The sequence below is a fragment of the Hemitrygon akajei genome, chromosome 16 (assembly GCF_048418815.1).
Source record: "Hemitrygon akajei chromosome 16, sHemAka1.3, whole genome shotgun sequence".
In the NCBI taxonomy this organism is placed as follows: domain Eukaryota; kingdom Metazoa; phylum Chordata; class Chondrichthyes; order Myliobatiformes; family Dasyatidae; genus Hemitrygon; species Hemitrygon akajei.
The window spans coordinates 58525398-58549455 of record NC_133139.1 but is presented as its reverse complement, the minus strand read 5'-3'; the positions used below and the strand labels follow the sequence as shown (position 1 = coordinate 58549455).

The window sequence follows — 24058 nt, the reverse complement described above, 5'->3', positions numbered from 1 at the left end:
TATTAATCAAGACACTAAATCTTTAATTTTGCAACACGGGAACAGAACAGGCAAGGCCTTAATTTAACATTACATCTAAAGTACCGTTACCACATTCAACAATGAGATACTATTCAGCCAGGTTTCTGACACAAGTGAAGGTGCTCCTTTCTGAGCTACACGTGACATGCATTGTTTTACCTGGTACAATCAGATAAAGCTGCATTGATTAAGGTTGAGCAACATCCAGCACATGCACACACACAGTCAGACACTCAAACACACCCACAGTCCTTACCGTCAGCAGGTATTCCACCGCTCTGTGTGGATTATTGAAGCTTGCCCTTAATGCTGCCACCACCTCTTCACGATCATAACCCATTGACATAATTTCAGACACCATTGTCTCAGAAGCTGCATTCCTCTCTGTGAAGAGGAAAGAATAAGACACTTAAGAATATAAATAGTTTTCTGGGGTGTACTGCCGATCACCGCCAAAATTACACCTTCCTGTATAAATACTGACATCAACAATTACTAAAGGAAACACATTGTTCAAAATATACTATAAGATTACATATTTAAGAATTGCACCCACAACATCACACAGGTAGTACTGATTTAATAATGCTACCAAAGTATAAAAGTTATAAAAGTACCAAAGCTATTGTAAGTAGATGAGAAACAGAGAGCGGTAACAAACAGTCCCTACACAGGACCTTATTTGAGAAAATGCAGCATTAATTCTCTGCCACTAATAATACTGAAAAAATCAGGGAATCACTCCTACAAACATTCCTTGTGTCATTACCCCACCACTCTTTTACAGCCTTGTCCATTTGTCCCTCCTCATTGATCTCCCTCCTAACATTTCACTTATTTGCCTAACACCTCTCTAAGATGCCCCTCTTCCTTCCCTTTCTCTCATGATTAACTCTCCTTTGCTATCAAGATTCCTTCTTCTACAATCTTTACCTTTTGAATCTATCACCTCCCCCCCAGCTTCTCACTTCATTCCCCCCTCCACCTAGTCTCATCTATCACCTTCTAACATACTCCTCCCCCTCCCCCACATTCTTATTCTGGCTTCTGCTCCTTCTTTTCAAATCCTGCTGAATAGTCTTGACCCAAAACATCAACTGTTTATTCCTCTCCATAGATGCTGCCTGACCGAGTTCCTCCAGAACTGGTATGTGAGGCTCTTTTACAACTATTACAAATGACTTTGCATGGCACAGCAAATCATAAATTAATAGTAGAGTAATCTTTACTAAGATATTTGCATATCAGTTTCTTAATCCATTCCCACACCCCTCTCCATGTTTATGAAATACTATCTATGAGTTTACAGACCTGATGGCATTATATCATTGTCATGGGGCAGATCCTCAAAAGCGTCACTCTGAGAAGTAGGTTCTGAGAGTAAATCAATCATTGATGCTTGTGCTGGGAGTAGATCACTGACTGATGGGGCAGAGAACATGTCACTGCCAGAAGGCGGCATTGAACTGTGAATACAAATTTAATTGTATTTTAAACCAGTATTTTTAAATACAGTACAGTCGGCCCTCCTTATCCGCGGATTCCACATGTGCAGATTCAACCAACTGCGGATCAGGAAAACCCAGAAGTTCTCTCTCCAGCACTTGTAATTTGAGCATGTACAAACTATTTTTTCTTGTCATTATTCCCTAAACAATACAGTATAACAACTATTTATATAGCATTTATGTTATATTAGGTATTATAAATAACCTAGAAATGACTTTAAAGTACATGCAGTCCCCGGGTTACGAATGAGTTCCATTCCTGAGTCCATCTTTTAGTTGGATTTGAAGTCGGAACAGGTACATCCAGTATTATTTAGCGTCAGTTAGTCAAATGTTTTTCTTAGTATATAGTATATATTTTACCTTTCTATGCATATAAAACACTTAAGAAACATACGTATTTCAATAATTAAACCACTGCGTTGCTTAGTAATAATTGTAGCTTTCATCAGAGCAGGGCCTTTCACATGCTCCATTAAAATTGTTCTGATCGTTGACCGACTGTAGCCTAACGCTTTTCCAATGACCGATGGCGTTTCACCTCTTTCCGATCGCTTTATTACTCCCACCTTACTTTCAATCGTAATCGTGATTATTTTCGTGAACAGAAACACTGTGGATTCAGAGCTACACCGCCAGGTCCTAATGTCCACTGCACTGAGCATGTTAAATAACGTCCGGGGTTCCGCTGGGTCCTAAAGACCACCGCACTGAGCCAGGTTAAATGAGGGACTTGAGCATCCGCGATTTTTGGTATCCGCGGGGGGGGGGGGTCTCAGAACCAACCCCCCGCGGATAAGAAGGGCTGACTGTATAGTCAAATGTCCTAAAAGTTAAGTGATATTTTTTCATGTTTGGTTCAGACTCCTGCACATCAACGTACATTAGTTGATTCTGTGCTCTGTCAGAACAATATCTGCTCTTGTCAACCTGATGATAAACTTTGTCCATCTAAAATTTTAGAACACTACAGGCCCCAGCCCACAATGTTGTGCCAACCTTTTTAACCTACTCTAAGATAATCTAAGCCTTCCCTCCTACATAGTCCATTTTTCTATCATCCATGTGCCCAATTAAGAGTTTCTTATATGTCCCTAATGTATCTGCTTCTATCACCACCCCTATCAGGGTGTTCTATGCACCCACCACTCTCTGTGTAAAGGACTTAGCTCTGACATTCCCCTTCACATATACTTTCCTCCTTAAAATTATGCCCTCTCAAATTAGCCATTTCCACCATGGGAACATTCTGTTACTGCAATCACAGAGCCAGAATTTGGAGTGGAACTGCAGAGAGTTGATTTGATTTCCCAGAATTGGAACTACCTTTTATAAAAATGAATTTACTAGAGGCAAGCAAAACTGGCATTCACTGCAAAGATCAATTTTTCTCAAAAGGTGGGCTATCTGAGATAACTCAGAAATGACTCAGATAAGCTAATGCAGAAACAGCTGAGAGTAAACTATATCAGAGAGGTACTAAAGTCATGTATAGTCAAGGTAAGCAGATTGTCTTCTCTGCAAATTTTAAGAAATTCCAACAGCTTTATATCTGCAACACACACAAAATGCTGGTGGAATGCCGCAGGCCAGGCAGCATCTATAGGAAGAAGCACAGTCGACGAAGGGTCTCGGCCCGAAACGTCGACTGTGCTTCTTCCTATAGATGCTGCCTGGCCTGCTGCGTTCCACCAGCATTTTGTGTGTGTTCCTTGAATTTCCAGCATCTGCAGATTTCCTCGTGTTTATATCTGTTTTCTTTTTACTGATACAAACCTAAATTCCTGGTTTTATTTTAAACAGAATCCAAATTTAACAAATCTGACATGCTCTAAGGACAATTAATGCTGGAACCTGATTTCAGTCACAAGTTGCTTCATTTGCCTGTCACTTGCTCTCTGTTGGGAACTGTGAAATTGTGATCAGTAACTGGAAACTCATTGAGGCAAACAGAATAGCAGTTAGTGTAGTACTTTACAGTGCCAGCAATTGAGTTTAATTCCACCCCACCCTCCAATGTCTGTAAGGAGTTTGTACATTCTCCCTGTTACTGCTGGGTTTCTTCTGGGTTCTCCAAATTCCTCCCACATTCCAAAGATGTACAGGTTGGGGTTAGTGAGTTGTGGGCTTGCTACATTAGTGCCAGAAGCATGGTGACACTTGCTCCCAAGCACATCCATGGTGTGTAATTGACACAAATGATGCATTTCACTCAGTGTCTCAATGTTTCAACATACATATAACAACTAAAGCTAACCTTTATCTTTATCTGCTCCCCATTCTCACAGGCTAGAGTACTGTATCATCTATACAATTCCATGAATGCCAGTCTAAGACTGGGAATGACGTGATTGTGCTTTAACCAAGGAACCAATGGACATTGCAGTGTAGCAAGGAATACATTTCACCTCCAATCATAAAATGAATGATTCATAAGAGATGATTAAAGGTAAGCTTAGAGGGACCCGCATAATACAACAAGCAAAGGATATTGTCTACCACTTAATATAAAGGACAAAGTTCGGTACTTCTCTTAGTTCCTCAAAGAAGCCAAGAGACATTGGTTTGATTTTTTAAATCTCTTGTACCTGGATATTGACGCCGAGCTGGTAATAGTTTGGGCTTGGCTTCCTTCAGCTGTATTCTGCTTGTCTCCCTCTGACTGGGACGGAGTGGATGACGGCCCAACAGATCGCACTTCTGTGGAGGCAGCTTTAGGCTACAGATTTTGGAAAAAAGAATGTGTCTTCTAATTGACCACTGAATTATAAACCATTACACATTGTGATATATGAGAATCAATTATTTTAGCATAATGTGATTGTGAAAATAAAAGGAAACACAAATTTTGATTAGTTCCCAATCACAAACTCCACCTCCACAAATGCAAAAAAAAACACATTAAAGATTTCGAAGCAGTAAATAAACATGGATATATGGACTAGGACTTCAAATTTCAAATTTTACAGCAATGTTTCAATCACTTTACTAATTAACCTTATCTGAACAATAAATTCCCCAGATTGGAATCCAGGTACAAACACCTTAGAGAGCTGTGTTGTCAGAATGGAAACAATTAGTCTTCCTCCTTGTAAGTGTTCTGAGGACACAGAATTCAGGGATTTTTGGAGGTGCTGATCAAGACTGTAGCATAACTGTTCCATCACATGAATGGTATTGCTCAGATGATATGGCCCCGCAGGTCTCCCGTGTTGGATTTGAGTTTAAATTTGAAAGACAGATTGCTCTATTCATGCAGCAAATCAGTGAACTGGGAAATAATTATTTTGGCATTCAGCTTAAGACTCCCAGGAGATGTTACTCCCAACAAAGCTTAAAATAGAAAAGGGAACCACTGTATTACCAAAAATATTACACACCTTTGTTACCATAACAACAATGAAGTTCTTCTCATCAATCTTGTACTCCTTGAGTTGGTCATCATTACTTAAAATCTTTCCAGCATATATCAGCTTTTGACAAGCAGCAGGGAAGCTGGTGCCCTTCTCTGCTTCAATATATTCTTTCAGTACTTGCACCTACCAAATAACATTCAGCAGATTAAAAGACAAATAAATACATAATTGAGAATTAGAACAATGAGCCCAACTGCGAGCAGTGAACATAAAATTTAACATCTTATATATTGTATAGCATTTCTTGAATATTTTTAGCTTGACAGCTTTAATTTAAAATAAAAATAAAAATATGAGTATGATGAACTTAGGTCATGAAACTATGATGTTGTGGCTATTACAGAGATTTGGTTAAGAGAGGAACAGAAATGTGTTTTTAATATCCCAGGGTCTCGATGTTTTAGGAAAGATAGAGAGGGAAGTAAAAGAGGTGGGAGAGTTATACTACTAATGAGGGACAATATTACAACTGCACTCAGAGGGGATATAATAAAAGGCTCATCCATTGAATCTATATGGGGAGAATTCAAAAATAGGAAGGGTGCATTCACTCTGATGGGACTGTACTACAGACACCCCCCCCCCCCCCCACAGTGTCACTGGGGCATTGAGGACAGAGTTGCTGGTAGGTTAAGTAAAAGTGTAAGAACAATAGGGCTGTCGTCATGGGAGACTTCAAATTCCCTAATATAAACTGGGCCTTTCTTCGTGCACATTGTTTAGATGGGGCAGAATTTGTTAGGTGCATCTAGGGCGCTTTCTTCAATCAATATGTAGATAATCCAACAAGAGTAGGGACTGTACTGGTCCTGGTGTTGACCATAACTCTTTAAGTTTTAAGATAGCTATAGATAAGGATAAGTACTGACTTTGCGGGAGTGTATTAAACAACAGCAGGGCAAATTACGAGGGCATTAGGCAGGAAGAGAGATGTCATTGGGAACAACGGTTTTTGGGTAAGACCACATCTGATTTATGAACAGTGTTTAGACCAACTGCACAGAGTACAGCAGGCCAGGCAGCATCTATGAAACAGACTAAACAGTCGATATTTCGGGCCAAGACCTTTCATCAGGACTGGGAAAAAAGATGAGAAGTTAGGTTAAGAAGGTTGGGGGAGGGGAGGAAGAAATACAAGGTGGTAGGTGATAGGTGAAACTGGGAGAGGGAAAGGGTGAAGTTAAGAGCTGGGAAGCTGATAGGAAAGGGTAGAAGACTATGAAAGAAAGGGAAGGGGTAGGAACACTGGGGGGGGTTGATGGACATGTAAGGAGATAAGGTGAGAGAGGGAAACTGAAATGGGAATGGTGATGGGGGGCAATTACTGTAAGTTTATGTTCATGCCATCAGATTGGAGGCTAACTAGACAAAATATAAGGTGTTGCTCCTCCAACCTGAGTGTGGACTCACTGTGACAGTGAAGGACACCATGGACTTACATATCTGACATGCTATCCAGTTGGAGGCTACCCAGATGAATATAAGGTGTTGTTCTCCAACCTGAGTGTGACACATCAGTCCATGGCCTCTTCTACTACCACAATGACTGCACTCCAGTTGGAGGAGCTTCCTATCTCAGCTTGCTCCTGCCCCACCGAACTCATTTCTGCATACCTTGACACTATCTTATCCCCCCCCCCCCCCCCGTTCAACCTCTTCAGACCTATGTTCGTGACACTTCTCATGCTTTGAATTTTTTCAATGATTTTAAGTTTTAAGTTTCCTGGCCCCCACAGCCTTATTTTCACCATGAACGTCCAGTCCCTATATACCTCCATCCCCCACCCAGACGGTCCTGAAGCTCTTCGCTTCTTTTTGGATTCCAGACCTAACCAATTTCCCTCTGCCACCACTCTCCTCCGTCTAGCGGAATTAGTTCTTACTCTCAATAATTTCTCCTTTGGCTCCTCCCACTTCCTCCAAACCAAGGGTGTAGCCATGGGCACCCACATAGTTATGCCTGCCTTTTTGTTGGCTTTGTGGAACAGTCCATGTTCCAAGTCTATACAGGTATCCGTCCTACTCTTTTCCTTTGCTACATTGATGACTGCATTGGCGCTGCCTCCACGCATGCTGAGCTCGTTGATTTCATTAACTTTGCCTCCAACTTTCACCCTGCCCTCAAATTTACCTGGTCCATTTCCGACACCTCCCTCCCCTTTCTTGATCTTTCTGTCTCCATCTCTGGAGACGGCTTATCTACTGATAATCTACTATAAGCCTACAGACTCTCACAGCTAACTGGACTATTCCTCTTCCCACCCTGTCTCTTGCAAAAATGCTATCCCCTTCTCACAATTCCTCCGTCTCCGCCACATCTGCTCTCAGGATGAGGCTTTTCATTCCAGGACAGAGGAGATGTCTTCCTTTTTTAAACAAAGGGGCTTTCCTTCTTCCACCATCAACTCTGCTCTCAAACGCATCTCTCCCATTTCCCGCACATCTGCCCTCACCCCATCCGCCCGCCACCCCACTCGGGATAGGGTTCCCCTTGTCCTCACCTACCACCCCACCAGCCTCCAGGTCCAACGTATAATTCTCCGTAACTTCCGCCACCCGCCACCTCCAACGGGATCCTACTACCAAGCACATCTTTCCCTCTCCCCCCCTTTCTGCTTTCCGCAGGGATCGCTCCCTACGCGACTCCCTTGTCCACTCGTCCCCCCCATCCCTTCCCACCGATCTCCCTCCTGGCACTTATCCTTGTAAGCAGAACAAGTGCTTCACCTGCCCTTACACTTCCTCCCTCACCACCATTCAGGGCCCCAGACAGTCCTTCCAGGTGAGGCGACACTTCACCTGTGAGTCGGCTGGTGTGGTATACTGCGTCCGGTGCTCCCGGTATCGCCTTTTATATATTGGTGAGACCTGATGCAGACTGGGAGACCGTTTCACTGAACACCTACACTCGGTCCGCCAGAGAAAGCAGGGTCTCCCAGTGGCCACACATTTTAATTCCACATCCCATTCCCATTCTGATATGTCTATCCATGGCCTCCTCTACTGTCAAAATGAATCTAAACTCAGGTTGGAGGAACAACACCTTATATACCGGCTGGGTAGCCTCCAACCTGATGGCATGAACATTGACTTCTCTAACTTCTGTTAATGCCCCTCCTCCCCTTCTTACCCCATCCCTGACATATTTAGTTGTTTGCCTGTTCTCCATCTCCCTCTGGTGCTTCCCCCCCACTTCTTTCTCCCGAGGCCTCCCGTCCCATGATCCATTCCCTTCTCCAGCTCTGCCAATCACCTTTCCAGCTCTTAGCTTCATCCCACCCCCTCTGGTCTTCTCCTATCATTTCGCATTTCCCCCTCCCCCCCCCACTACTTTCAAATCTCTTACTATCTTTCCTTTCAGTTAGTCCTGGCAAAGGGTCTCGGCCCGAAACGTCAACAATGCTTCTCCTTATAGATGCTTATAGATGCTGCCTGGCCTGCTGTGTTCCACCAGCATTTTGTGTGTGTTGTTTGAATTTCCAGCATCTGCAGATTTCCTCATGTTTGAGCTTCCTATCTCTTTACTTTACCCTCTCCCCTCTCCCGGTTTTACCTATCACCAACCACCTTGTACTTCTTCCTACCCTTCCCCCACATAACTTCTCATCCTATTTTTCCAGTCCTGATGAAGGGTCACAGCAAGAAATGTTGACTGTTTACTCTTTTCCATTGATGCTGTCTAGCCTGCTGAGTTCTTCCAGCATTTTGTGTATGATCCTTGGATTTCCAACATCTGCAGATTTTCTTGTCTTTGCACAGAGTACAGGATAGGTGCATATGTTCCATTCAGAAGGATGGCAAGCTAAAAGAATCTTGGATGTTGAGGGAGGTGATGAGGAACTGCAGGGAATGTGAGTGTTGGTAACAGAGCCATACGGGAATCAGGAGAAGAGTATAAAAGGAGCAGATTCAGGTAAGGCTGGTATTTTTCGGTTGTGCAGGTGTGGTAAATATCAGTGTCAGAGGCCTAATCTCAGTTGAAAATAAAAGGAAGGTAGGCTCAAGCACAGCAGTCGCTGTTGATGCAGCCACTGTTTGAGTGTGCGAGTGATAGAGTTGGAAGGCTTTGCATGAACAGGCAACAGATAAGAAGAGGTAAACCCCTTTTTTTGTACATAGTAGTCAGGATGGAATGCTCCTCTTGAGAGATGTGGGAATTCAGGATACCTGACAGTTTCCCTAATGACTACATCTGTGGGAAGTGCACCCAACTTCAGCATCTGACTGACCAGGTGAAAGAGTTCAAGCTGGAGTTGGACGTACTCAGGATCATTCAGGAGCTGTAAATATAAGTGAAACTTTTGAAGAGGTGGTCACACACAGAGCACAGGCTTCCGACAATCAATGGGTGACCACCAGGAGACGTAAGGGGATTAAGAAATCAGTGCAGGGTTCCCCTCTAGCCATTCCCCTCAGCAACAAGTATACTGCTTTAGAAACGCCATCCCCTTCTCTCAATTCCTCCATCTTCAACAGATCTGCTCTCAGGGCTTTTTTCTCTCTCTTTTTTTCTCTCTCTGTCCCTCTCATGATCACTCCTTGCCTGCTCTCCATCTTCCTCTGGTGCCACCAAGCACACCTTTCCCGCTCTCCTGCTTTCTGCTTTCCGCAAGGATTGCTTCCTAGTGACTTCCTTGTCATTCGTCCCTCCTCACTGATCTCCCTCCAGGAACTGATCCTTGCAAGCAGAACAAGTGCTATACCTGCCCCTGCACTTCCTCCCTCACTACCACTCAGGGCCCCAAACAGTCCTTCCAGGTCAGGTGACATTTCACCTACGAACCTGTTTGGGTCATATACTGTGCCTGGTGTGTGGTAAACTATGTATACCTGTCTGGACATGCCCCTCTGCTGACTGCTCCTGTGGCTCCTCCCACAGACCCCTATATAAAGGCGATTGAAGGCACTGCTCCCCCGCTCAGTCTCCGAGATGCCGTGCTCCATTTTGCAGCTAATAAAAGCCTATCGTTCACCTCCCGTCTCCGGGAGTTATTGATGGTGCATCATAGTGCTCCCAGTGTGGCCTCCTGTATATCGGTGAGACCTAACATAGATTGGGAGACAACTTCACCAAGCACCTATGCTCCATAGAACATAGAACATAGCGTGTTTTTTGTGCCGACCTTCAAACCCTGCCTCCCATATAACCCCCCACCTTAAATTCCTCCATATACTTGTCTAGTAGTCTCTTAAACTTCACTAGTGTATCTGCCTCCACCACTGACTCAGGCAGTGCATTCCATGCACCAACCACTCTCTGAGTGAAAAACTTTCCTCTAATATCCCCCTTGAACTTCCCTCCCCTTACCTTAAAGCCATGTCCTCTTGTACTGAGCAGTGGTGCCCTGGGGAAGAGGTGCTGGCTGTCCACTCTATCTATTCCTCTTAATATCTTGTACACCTCTATCATGTCTCCTCTCATCCTCCTTCTCTCCGAAGAGTAAAGCCCTAGCTCCATCAGCCAGAAAATGCCAGATCTCCCAGTGGCCACCCATATTAATTCCACTTCCCATTGCAATATGTTAATCCATGGCCTCCTCTACTGTCACGATGAGGCTACACTCAGGTTGGAGAAACAACACCTTATATTCTGTCTGGGTAGCCACCAACCTGATGGCATGAACATCAATTTCTCAAACTTCTGGTAATGACTCCCCCTTCACCATTCCCCATCCCCTTTTCCCTCTCTCACCTTATCTGCTTGCCTGCCTATCACCTCCCTCTGGTGCTTCTCCCACCTTTTCTTACTTCCATGGTCTTCTATCCTCTTTATCAGACTCCCTCTTCTCTAGACCTGTATCTTTTTCACCAACCAACTTCCCAGCTCTTTACTTCATCCCTCCACCTCCTGGTTTCACCTTGAGTTTCTCTCACTCGCCCCACCTTTTAAATCTACTCCTTATCTTCTTTTCTCCAGTCCTGCCAAAGGGTCTCAGCCTGAAATGTCAACTGTACTTTTTTTCCATATATGTTGCCTAGCCTGCTGAGTTCTTCCAGCACTTTGAGTGTGTTGTTTGGATTTCCAGATTTTCTCTTGTTTGTGATCAGGATGGTGTGTTGCCACCCAGGTGCTAAGGTCCAGGATGTATTGGAGCAGTTGCAGGATACTCTCAAGGGGAGGGTGTACAGCCAAAGGTCATAGTGCATATCGGCACCGATGACTTCGGCAGAAAAGGGGAAGAGAACCTACATAATGAGTATACAAAGTTAGGAAAGCGGCTGAAGAGAAGGGCCTCAAAGGTAGTAATCTCCGGATTACTCCTGGTGCCATGGGCTAGAGCAGGTAGAAATCAGGTGATCACATGAATGAATAACTAGTACAGGAGATGGTGGAAGGGACAGGATTTCAAGTTCTTGGATCATTGGAATATTTTCTGGGGAAGGAAGGGCTGACCTGTACAAGAAGGACAGGTTGCACCTGAACTGAAGGGCAACCGATATCCTGGCTGGGAGGTTTGCTAACACTACTCAGGAGAGTTTTGCAGGAGTTTGGGAACTGGAGTACCAAGTCAGTAAGTAAAGGATCAGACCAGAAGGTAGATGTTAGGGAAAGTAGTGAAAGATAAAATCAAAATAACAGGAATAATGGGTTGGATAGTTTTAGGTGTGTATATTTTAATTCTAGGAGTACATGTGTAAGGGTAATGAACTTAGAGCATGGATCAGTATGTGGAACTACGACGTTGTGCAAATTACTGAAACTTGGTTGAGAGACAGGAAGAGGTGATTAATGTACCAGGTTTTCAAAGTTTTAGAAGATAGAGGAGGAGGGGGAGTTGCACTACTAATCAAGGACAACATCACAGCAGCACTTAGGGAGACATAGCAGAGGGGTCAGACACTTGGGTAGAACTCAGGAATAGGAAGGGCACAATCACACTGATGGTATTGTACTATAGACCCCCCACCCCTCCCCTATAGCCACCGGGACATTGGGGAACAGATTTGTAACCAGATTAAGGAAATATGTAAAAATAATAGGGTTGTTGTCATGGGGAATTTCAACTTCCCTAATATAACCTTCTTAGTCCAAGGGATTTAGACAGAGCAGGATTTGTTAAGCGTATCCAGAAAGGTTTCTTAAATCAATATATGAATGGTCCAATGAGAGCAGGGTCCATACTAGACCTGGTGTTGGGTAATGAGCCTGGCCAGATGACTGACCTTTCAGTGGGTGAGCAGTTAGGAAACACTGATCACAACTCCTTAACTTTCAGGTAAGAATAAGATCCTTGCAGGAGAGTTTTAAATTGGAGTAGGGTAAATTAAGTGGGCATTAGGCAGTAACCAAGAAGAGTTCATTGGGAACACTTTTTCTCTGCCAAGTCCATATCAGACATGTGGAGGGTGTTTAAAGATCAGTTGCACAGAGTACAGGAAAGGTATGTTCCTGTTACAAACCCCATTTCCAGAAAAGTTGGGATATTTTCCAAAATGCAATAAAAACAAAAATCTGTGATATGTTAATTCACATGAACCCTTATTTAACTGACAAAAGTATAAAGAAAAGATTTTCAATAGTTTTACTGACCAACTTAATTGTATTTTGTAAATAAATATACACAAATTTAGAATTTGATGGCTGCAACACACTCAACAAAAGTTGGGACAGAGTTAAAATAAGATTGAAAAGTGCACAGAATATTCAAGTAACACCGTTTGGAAGACTCCACATTAAGCAAGCTAATTGGTAGCAGGTGAGGTATTATGACTGGTTATAAAAGTAGCGTCCATCAAAGGCTCAGTCTTTGCAAGCAAGGATGGTTCATGGCTCACCCCTTTGTGCCAAAATTCGTGAGAGAATTGTTAGTCAGTTCAAAAGGAACATTTCCCAACACAAGATTGCAGAGAATTTAGATCTTTCAGATCTCTCAGGATCTGAAGTGGAAGCAGAACATCAGCTCCATCCTGAAGAAGGCCCAGCAGCGGATGTATTTCCTGCGGCTCTTGAGGAAATACAGTCTGCCTCAGGAATTGCTGCTGCAGTTCTACACGTCAGTCATTGAGTCTGTCCTGTGCACCTCCATCATTGTGTGGTTTGGAGCCGCCAACAAGCAGGATAGAACCAGACTACAGCGCACAGTGAGGACTGCTGAGCGCATCATTGGAGCCTCCCTGCCCTCTATTGTGGACCTGTACTCTTCCAGGTTGAAGAAGAGGGCGGGGAACATCATAAAGGACTCCTCCCATCCTGCGCACAGACTGGTTGATCTGCTTCCGTCTGGTAGGCGCTTCAGATCCCTCCAGACTAAGACTAATAGGCACTGGAGAAGTTTTTTCCCTACTGCGGTCACTTTGCTGAACAGTTAACTGCCGGTTAACTGTCGGCTAACTATTACTTGGATTGCACTACCTGTATGTATAATCTATATTTTCATTTATATTTATCATCATTATTGTTATGAGCAGAGACAACATCTGCCGGAAGTAAATTCCTTGTATGTGCATAGGTACTTGGCGATTAAAGTCTGATTCTGATTCTGATTCTGATTCTGATCTACAGTACATAATATTGTGAAAAGATTCAGAGAATTCAGAGACATCTCAGTGCGTAAAGGGCAAGGTCGAAAACCACTGTTGAATGCGCATGATCTTCAAGCCCTCAGGCAGCACTGCCCAAGAAACCGTCATGCTACTGTGACAATTATAGCCACCTGGGCTCGGGAGTACTTCGGAAAACCATTGTCACTTAACACAGTCTGTCGCTGCATCCAGAAATGCAACTTGAAACTGTATTACGCAAGGAGGAAGCCATACATCAACTCTATGCAGAAACGCCGGCGAGTTCTCTGGGCCTGAGCTCATCTCAGATGGACCGAAAGACTGCGGAACTGTGTGCTGTGGTCAGATGAGTCCACATTTCAGCTAGTTTTCGGAAAAAACAGGCGTCGAGTTCTCCGTGCCAAAGATGAAAACGACCATCCTGATCGTTATCAGCGAAAGGTGCAAAAGCCAGCATCTGTGATGGTATGGGGGTGCATCAGTGCCCATAGCATGAGTGAGTTGCATATACATGAAGGTACCATTGACTCTGAGGCGTATATTAGGATTTTAGAGAGACATATGTTGCCATGAAGGTGACATCTCTTCCCGGGACGTCCATGCTTATTTCAGCAGGACAATGCCAGACCACATTCTGCACAGGCTACAACAGCGTGGCTATGTAGACACAGAGTTCGTGTGCTTGACTGGCCTGCTGCCAGTTCAGATCTATCTCCTATTGAAAATGTATGGCGCATCATGAAGAGGAGAATCAGACAACGGAGACCACAGACTGTTGAGCAGCTGAAGTCTTATATTAAGCAAGAATGGACAAAATTTCCAATTGCAAACCTACTACTGTTACGAAGGATGAACAACTCTGATGGGCAGAAGGGTACAGAGTTGCCCATGTCCCCCTCCCCTGGGAGAATTACAAACCGTTACTGTTGCCAGGCTGCTAATGAGAGAGAGACACAGATTAGAGGAAAACAAGTTGGAACATCTGCTGCTGATAAGAGAGAGGAGGGGAGCCATTGATTTACTGTTATGTCTTTTGGAGAGGGCTGTTTACTTGGTACTATTCTGTTCATTAAAATTCCTCAGTGGACAGCCGGAGTGGGCTGGTTTGATGGACTAAGCCATTCAAACCTGATTGACACCTGAGACCCCGTGAGTAGGGATAAAAGTGAGGTCTGGGGAGACACCCCTGAGACACACCAAGAGACACACTAGTGAGCACTGTTTAAGTGTTGGAACCCACAAGAAAAGTGTGGGGCATCGGAGACCGAATGAAGGATCGGTCAATTTTAACTCACAGTGTTTATAGCGAGGCCGGTGGGGGCTTGTGTGTGTGTCCACCCTTGCCTGGGTGATGAGTCCACCATAGAAGAACGGTCTAGCTAAAGGACAGAGGGGTCATACCTGAATGGCCACAACAACATATCAACAGATCAAGAAAATAAAGGAAGGTTTGAATGACTGTAGCTGTCACTGTTTGCTCGCCCTCTCTCTCTCTCTCTCTCTCTCTCTCTCTCTCTCTCTCTCTCTCTCTCTCTCTCTCTCTCTCTCCAACGGTTACAACAAAAGAACCAACAACTACCTCAGCCTACATGAACTGAACTGAACTTTATACTTTCCCATGATAATTCCTTATCCCCTAGACAACGATAGAGCTTGTTTATTATTGATTATTATTATACCCACACTTTTAGGTTTAGTATTGCTAACGTGTATTATCTGTATATTTGCATTGTTGATATTGATTTGTATATTTTACTAATAAACACTGTTTTGAAAATAGTACCAGACTCCAACGGATACTTCTGTCTTTGCTGGTAAGACACCCAGTTACGGGGTATGTAACACTACAATTAGTATCCTCAGTTCCAAAGCGATTAAAAAGTGTTATTAAAAGGAAAGGTGATGTAACACAATGGTAAACATGCCTCTGTCCCAACTTTTGCAGCCATCAAATTCGAAATTTGTGTATATTTACAAAATACAATTAAGTTGGTCAGTAAAACTATTGAAAATCTTTTCTTTGTATTTTTGTCAGTTAAATAAAGGTTCACGTGAATTAACATATCACAGATTTTTGTTTTTATTGCATTTTGGAAAATATCCCAACTTTTCTGGAAATGGGCTTTGTAGAAGGAAGAATGGAGAGGGAAAGATATGACAATCTTGAATGTCCAGAGAGGTGATGAATTTAGTCAAGAAGGAAAAGGAAAAGTATGCAAAGCTTCGGAAGTCAGGATCAAACAATGCACAAGAGTAGTAAAAAACGCCAGAAAAGAACTGAAGAAGGGAATTAGGAAAGCCAGGAGGAACCCTGAAAAGTCCTTGGCAAATGGGATTAAAGTGAATTCCAAACATTCTATACATACATCATGCACAACAGGATAACTAGGGAGAAGGTGGGGACATTAAAGGATAAAGGGGTAACATTTGCTTGGATGCGGAGATTATGAATGAGGTACTTAATGAGTACTTTGCTTCAGTACTAACCAAAGAAAAGGATATGGAGGACCATGAGGTCTGTGCTGACTGTATAAATATATAGGAGGAGGAAGTGTTAGGCCTCCTAATGAGTATTAAGGTGGATAAGTCAACAGGGCCTGATGGGATTTACCCCAGGTTATTGAAAGAGGCGAGGGACAAGATCACTGTGGCCTTGATCAGTATCTTCATGTCCTCTCTAGCCACAGGTAAGTTTCCAGAGGACTGGCAAGTGGCTAATGTTGTATCTCTATTTAAGAAGGGAACAAGGAAAAGTCCTGGGAACTATAGACCAGTGAGTCTTGCATCAATTGTAAGGAAATTGCTGGAGAAAATTCTTAAGGATAGGATGCATATATAAGCATTTGGAAAACCATCACCTAATTAGGGAGAGTCAGCATGGCTTTGCGTGGAGCAATATAATTAAGTTTTTTGATAAGGTGCGAGGGTAATTGTCGAAGACAGAGCCGTGGATGTTGTCAACTGGTGTTAGTCTAACTGTCTAAGGTGTTTGACAAGGTCCCTCATGAGACTCTCATTTCACACTCTCATGACCCTCTGAGTAAAGTAATGTTTCCCTTAACCTTTTCAGTTTCACTCTTAATCCTTGACCTCTAGTTGTAGTCCCACCCAATCTCAGTGGTAAAAGCTTGCTTGCATTTACCCTATCTATACCCCTCATAATTTTGTAAAGCTCTATCAAATCTCCCCTCGAGTTTCTACAATCCAAAGAATAAAGTCCTAATCTATTCAATCTTTCCTTTAACTCAGGACCTCCAGTCCCAGCAACATCCTTGTAAATTTTCTCTGTACTCTTTTCTGTAAGTAGGTGATTAAAACTGCACACAGCACCCCAAATTAGGCCTCACTCATGTCTTATACAAATTCAACATAACACCCCATTTCCTATACTCAATACTTTTGTAACCCTCTTACCGTAGGCTTGTAATGAGTTACCTATTACTGTAAATTCAATCTAACAGCAATATAACTCTACAATGCATGGGAATAACAATCAGAAGGCCATTTCCGTTAAATAAACAAGTCTAGGGGAAATATGATTTGGTTAAACACAAAAGTATAAAAGTTTGAATGTTCCTTTAAGGAAAAGTATGACTGTTACTTGTATGAATACCCATGCAAATTTACTGTTCACCAGGAAGCAATAATTTAGCTCACATCAATATAAACTTAGATCAAAATTGTATTTCAAACTATAACAAACAAAATAAAGAAAAGAGCTCATCATATATATTTTTTCTTTATTTTGTTTGTTATAGTTTAATAGATATTGTGCACATAATCTTTAGAGTTCGTTGTTGCATAATCAATCTAGTTTGCTTCACTTCGTTTACTCACGGTACCAAAATGGTTCTGCACTGAAGAACCAGTCCAAGCAAAATAAATCCATGCAATAACCAGGTACAATGAGTCCAATTTTCTCCAAGGTCAAGTGGTAACTAACTAACTAAAAATTATCTGCATATTCTACGTGAGACTGAAGTCTGAATGAGGATTTTCTGACATCAGGATCTATCCTTCATTTCCGCCATACTTGTTGTCTATTTCCATTTTCCTTCTTTCTCCTCCTTCGATCCCATGTTCTCTGCAGAAAAAAAAATTGCTCCCCATTCTTTTTCCTGCGTTCTCTCAAAAATAAAGACAAATCCTATTGGTTAATTCAACAAGTTTGAACTAGCTAAATCATCTGATCTTTTATTTTAAACAGCAAAAATAAAATACTCAATTGTATATGTAATTTTAAAAAACCCTCAAAATTTCACTTTGGAAGATCCCCCACTTACCAAGTACACTTTTACCAGAAAACAGCCCGTCCCAATTCACATTCCCACACCCTTTTTGATACCATCAAAATCGGCCTTTCTCCAATTTAGAATCTCAACCTGCAGACCAGACCTATCTTTTCTCATATTTACTTTGAAATCAATGACATCATGATACTAGATACAAAGTGGTCCCCTGTTATCTGCCTCATCTCATTCCCTAATAGTAAACCAAGCATCACATGGTCTCTCATTGGGAATGCAATAAACTGATTAGGGAAACATTCCTACTCCTCCTACTGGCATTGCATGGAGTAGACGTGTTTTTCGAACGGCTCCGTTCTTTTTAAGTTACTGTATCCAATCTGCTTTGAAAACTTACTTTTGGAGTACTATGATGTCTCATGTTAAAACTTCTAAAAAAGAAGAGGATCCTTCTGTGACTATGGAAGCTATTGCAGAGCTAATTTGGAAAACTCAGAGCGAAACATCTGAACTTTCGGATGTGTGTTTAAGTTACCAGAGAGCTTAAACAAATGGAGATTCTGCTGCAGACTACTCAAAATACTTTACAGGAACATACTACTCAGATTCAAGAACATGGAAGATGCTTTAACGAGACTCGATACTAAGACGATGAGTTGAAAAAGTTCAGAGATAAACAACTGAAACTCATTGAATCTTTAAGACAAAAGATTGTCGCCTTGGAGAATAGATCAAGAAGGAACAATATACGAATTTTGGGTCTTCCTGAGTTGGTCGAAGGCAATCGACCTTCAGAATTTTTTGCAAAGCTGTTGGCTCGTTTGTTTTCTGATGTTTTGGATACTCCATCTAGGTGCACCTAGGCACACTGAGCCCCAGTGTTTAAATCCTCTTCTCAACAAAAACCTCAACCTGTGATAATTGCTTTTCATGACTTCCAACCAAAGGTTACTATAATTCGCCAATCTCGTCGGTTAGGTATGATTAACTTTGAAGATTATAAGATAAGGCTGATTGAAGATTATTCGCCTGAGGTATTAAATGAATGTTTTAAGTATAAAAAAGTCATGGCTGAGTTATATAACAAAAGCTATAAACCTTCACTAAATTACCCCACTCGCCTCAGGATCATTTTGAAAAATGGATCTCCTAAGTGGTTTCTTTCGATTGAGGAAGTGCACTACTTTCTTCAGGCCGAATCAAGTCCAAAAGATTAATTGTTTAATACTGTATCATATAACCTACGCTTCCTTAGCTTGACCGATTCTTTGTTGCTGGAAGTTTGCAGTCTAATGGTTTAATATTTCTTTCTTTTGAACAATTCTCTCTTCTATTCTTGTATACTCGTATAGTTTCTGTTCTTATTAACATGATGTTTTGAATTCTGCTTTAGCTCTTTTGATTAATATTCAGTCTATCAACTCCAGAAGTTTAACTGTTTATTTCTGCTTCATATAACTTGTTCCCTCAGTCTGACTGATCAATTCATTGCCATTTTGTAGTTTATTTGTTTATTACTTCTTTCTTTGAACAATTCTTTTTTTCCATATATTTTCATAAATAATCCTTCTTTTTCTTCTTTTTAGTTTTTCTGTTTAGAAAATTAATAGACTTAACTTCAGTAAGTTTTCTTCGTAATTATTCTTTGCTATGTTTTGATTCTTTTTAGTTCTTTTGAAGGTTACTTAGTCTAGGTTGGAATTCATTTTGTACTAATTTTTTCTTCTCTTGGAGCTCTGCCAGTAGGATGTTAAGGGTGGTTTTTATCAGTAGATTAGCTTTCTTGGGTGATTTTTTTTCTTTGGGATGGGGTGGGCAGGAGTGAGCTTTTTTCTTTCTTTTTCCTTTTTATCAGCTGTTTGGTTATCCCCACCTCATCTATTGCTTGGTTAAGTATTTTGAATTTTAAGATTTGGATTTTTGGTATATTCCAGTGGTTTATATGTTTAACCTCTGCTTTAAACATATTTAAATGGTACACAATATTAATTTTCTTAGTTAAATGTGAAAGGTTTAAATCACCCTGTGAAATGCAATAAGATTTTTACCTATGTTAAGAAATTGAATGCCTCAATTATTTTTTTACAAGAAACACAAGTTTGCAGATCAGTGGACGTTTGTACAAATGTTGGAATGGTCTAGCTTTTCATTCTTCCTTTCAAGCCAAGGCCAGAGGTACTTCGATTTTGATTGACAATTCAATTGCCTTTCATCAACATGATATAATAGCTGACCCCAATGGGCGGTTTGTTATAGTCTCAGGGAAATTAGAATACAAACTAATGGTTTTTGCTAATCTCTATGCTCTGAATATAGATGATCCAGGCTTTTTTGAACATTTTTTTCTTTTTTACCAGACTTAAATTTGTACTCTTTAATCTTGGGAGGCGATTTAATTGCTATCTTGATCCTGTTTTTGGCTGCTCCCCCCTCCCTCTCCAAAATGCTGTGGATGCAATCTGAGACATTCCTGACCCTGGCACCTGAGAGGCACATTCCATCCAGGTGTCCCGTGCACGTCCACAGATTTTCCGGTCTGTTCCCCTCACTACATGGCCCATGCCCTCTGGCTGCTCACCCTCCCACTTAAAAATGCTGAGGACTCAATCCAAGATGTTCCAGATCCTGGCACCTGGTAGGCAACTTCCCATTCCCATTCAGAAATCTCATTCTCATCCACTGAAGCTCCTTTCTGTTCCCCTAACAAATCCCCCATCACCACAGCTCACGTCTTCTTCCCCCCACCCTTCTCTTCTGAGTAACAGAGCCAAACTCAGTGCCAGAGACCTGACTGCTGTGACATTCCTCTGTTGGGTCATTCTCCCACTCTGACAGTATCCAACCTGTTGTTGAAGGGGATGGCTACAGGAATACACTGCACTGGCTGTTTAACCCCTTTCCCTTCCTGACTGTCACCCAGTCTCCTGTGTCCTGCACAAAGTGTAACTACCTGTCTATACGTCCTATCACCCCCCCCTCAGCCTCCCAAATGATCCAGAGTTCATCCAGTTCCAGTTCCAACTCAATGCAGATTGTTAGAAGCTGCAGCTGGATGCACTTCTCACAGTTGTAGTCATCAGGGACACTAGAGGATGCCCTGCCTTCCCACATAAGAACCTAAGAAACAGGAGCAGGAGTAGGCCATCTGGCCCATCAAGCCTGCTCTGCCATTCAATAAGATCATGGCTGATCTGGCCATGGATTCATCTCCACCTACCTGCCTTTTCCCCATAACCCTAAATTCCCCTACTATGCAAGAATCTTTCCAAGCTTGTCTTAAATATATTTACTGAGGTAGAACTCCTATGTTTCATTGGGCAGAGAATTTCACAAATTCACCACTCTCTGGGAAAAGCAGTTCCTCCTCATCTCTGTCCAAAATCTACTTCCCCAAATCTTGAGGCTATGTCCCCTAGTTCTAGTCTCACCTATCAGTGGAAGCAACTTCCCTGCCTCTACCTTATCGATCCCTTTCATAATTTTATATGCTTCTATAAGATCTCCCAAAAGAGACACGTGTATTCACGATCCTGTCTGACATTGTTACTGTTATAAATGTGCAAATATAAAGAAGGAAAACAATAAATAAACTGAGGAAAAATCTACCTGCAGCTTTTTCAGCTTCTCTCATCCAAGCCTCGAACATCTAAAGCCTTAAAATCCCCTCTCTAACACATTCCACTCCAACAAAGGCCGCTCTGGTCTTGCTAATCAATCCCAATTGCTGATTGAGTGCTGCTCAAAACACCAAACTACTACGAATCAACGACTTATGTATTCAGTCGGCAAACTTGACTCAGCTACACCTTGTCACACATCAGATCACCGTCTTGCCACTGCTCAAAACCTTGCTAATTAATTGCTACCCCTACAATATTAATATTCCCTGAGCTTAGCAAGTTAAGCACAGTTGTTTCTGTGCTGTATGATTCACTTCCCTGTCTACAGGGTACCTCCGGGTGGTAGAAGAAATAAGTCTTTCACTACTGCAAAGACAAAACTTCCAAAGAAGTGAACATGAGGAAATCTGCAGATGCTGGAAATTCAAACAACAACACACACAAAATGCTGGTGGAACACAGCAGGCCAGGCAGCATCTATAGGGAGAAGCGCTGTCGACGTTTCGGGCCGAGACCCTTCGTCAGGACTGACCAAAAGGAAAGATAGTAAGAGATTTGAAAGTAGTGGGGGGAAGTGACTGCCTCTTTGCTTGGCGGGTCACGGCCACACCCACTTTGCTAGCTCCACCCCCTGCTGTAAGCCACGCCCATCACGCCAACGCTCCATCCACCGTCACGGAACCGACATCTTGCCGCGGCCACGCGCCTCTGTCGCTCCTCGCATCCCCGAAGCCCCGCCCTCCCCTCCCGTCCCGCTGCCTCACCGTTTGCTCAGGGTCGATCTCGATTTTGAACGTTTGCTGCTGTAGCGTTTTCACGGTAATCAGCATGATGGCGATGCCCGCGGCCGGCTGTGCCCCTTCCTTTCCCCCCCCCCCCACTCCACGTCCCCCGGCGGGGAACGCGCTCGCGATTACGCTTCTCCGGAACTTGATGGAAAGTTCCACTGGGCTGACAGATGTCAAAGTCTCAGACAGCCGCCATTTTGACGCGAGGACGCGTCAGCGTGTCACGTTATCGTCAGGGAGACCGACCGCGTTGCGACGCCACAGCGTGACCGAGAGCCCGTGATATGGCGGTCGTCCATCTATATTGTATTTATTATTGTACTGATGTCAAGACCTTACTCCTCTGTAATAACTCATTGTTTCTGTGTGCTGCTAGAATGCAAAGTGAAGCAGGAAATTGAGGGTCATGATTCCACCTCATTTTACTATCCCACCACCAGTTTACACAGCAACAGAATTCGAGGTGTAACACACAAACTGCTGGAAGAACTCAGCTGCCGGATAGCATCTGAGGTTCAAAGTGGACAGTCGAATTTTGCGTCGAGTTCTTTCATTAGGACGTCAGTTTCCCTCCATAGATACTGCCTGTCCTGCTGAGTTCCTCCAGAACCTTGTGTTTGCTCCTGTATTTCAGTTTCTACAGTCTTGTGTTTCAGCCTCTCCACAGATCCCCCAAACACAGCCAGATCAGGGGTGGCCTGCAACTCACCTCCAGTTTCTATTATATTTGTTTACCAAAATTTATTACAGCTAAAATTAACCCAGCATTATAAAAGTCAAACACGAGGAAATCTGCAGATGCTGGGAATTCAAGGAACACACACAAAATGCTGGTGGAACGCAGCAGGCCAGGCAGCATCTATAGGGAGAAGTGCTGTTGACGTTTTGGGCCGAGACCCTTCATCAGGACTAACTGAAAGATAGTAAGAGATTTGAAAGTGGGGGGGAGGGGAAAATGGGAAATGATAGGAGAAGACCGGAGGGGGTGGGGTGAAGCTAAGAGCCAGACAGGTGATTGGCAAAAGGGATACAGAGCTAGAGAAGGGAAAGGATCATGGGACAGGAGGCCTACAGAGAAAGAAAGAAGGAGGGGAGCACCAGAGGGAGTTGGAGAATGGGCAGAGAGAGAGAAAAAAATATATCAAGGATGGGGTAAGAAGGGGAGGGGTATTAACGGAAGTTAGAGAAGTCAATGTTCATGCCATCAGGTTGGAGGCTACCCAGCCAACATATAAGGTGTTGTTCCTCCAACCTGAGTGTGGCTTCATCTTGACAGTAGAGGAGGCCATGGATAGACATATCAGAATGGGAATGGGACGTGGAATTAAAATGTGTGGCCACTGGGAGATCCTGCTTTCTCTGGCTGACCGAGCATAGGTGTTCAGTGAAACAGTCTCCCAGTCTGTGTCAGGTCTCACCAATATATAAAAGACCACACCGGGAGCACCGGACGCAGTACACCACACCAGCCAACTCACAGGTGAAGTGTCACCTCATCTGGAAGGACTGTCTGGGGCCCTGAATGGTGGTGAGGGAGGAAGTGTAAGGGCAGGTGTAGCACTTGTTTAGTGCCAGGAGGGAGATCGGTGGGAAGGGATGGGGGGGGATGAATGGACAAGGGAGTCGCGTAGGGATCCCTACCAAGCACATCTTTCCCTCCCCCCCCCCCTTTCTGCTTTCCGCAGGGAGAAAGTAAAGTCTGATGTAGCAGTATTTCAGTGGAATAAGGGAAATAATATTGGTATGAGAGAGAAGTTGGCCAAACAAAATTGGAAGGAGCTGCTGGCAGAGATGTCAGTAGAGCATCAATGGCTTGAGTTTCTGGGGAAATTGAGGAAGATGATGGACATGTGTATTCCAAAAATGAAGAAATACTCAAATAGTAAAATAGTACAACCATGGCTGACAAGAGAAGTCAAAGCTATTGTAATACCAAAAGAAAGGGCATACAACAAA

General features: G+C 43.0%; 1 protein-coding gene across 1 annotated transcript in view; it reads right to left on the bottom strand.

Annotated features, from left to right (window-relative positions):
• The window catches only part of LOC140740091 (UV excision repair protein RAD23 homolog A-like), a 62944-nt gene extending 40623 nt beyond the window's left edge, over window positions 1-22321 (bottom strand). The window contains exons 1-5 of the mRNA XM_073068968.1: window positions 22079-22321; window positions 4910-5068; window positions 4118-4248; window positions 1333-1487; window positions 278-405 (exon numbers count right to left, since the gene is read on the bottom strand). Coding sequence (XP_072925069.1) covers window positions 278-405; window positions 1333-1487; window positions 4118-4248; window positions 4910-5068; window positions 22079-22144 — 639 coding nt within the window. The 5' untranslated portion in view covers window positions 22145-22321. The remainder of the gene's footprint in view (window positions 1-277; window positions 406-1332; window positions 1488-4117; window positions 4249-4909; window positions 5069-22078) is intronic.
• Between the last annotated feature and the right edge of the window lie 1737 nt (window positions 22322-24058).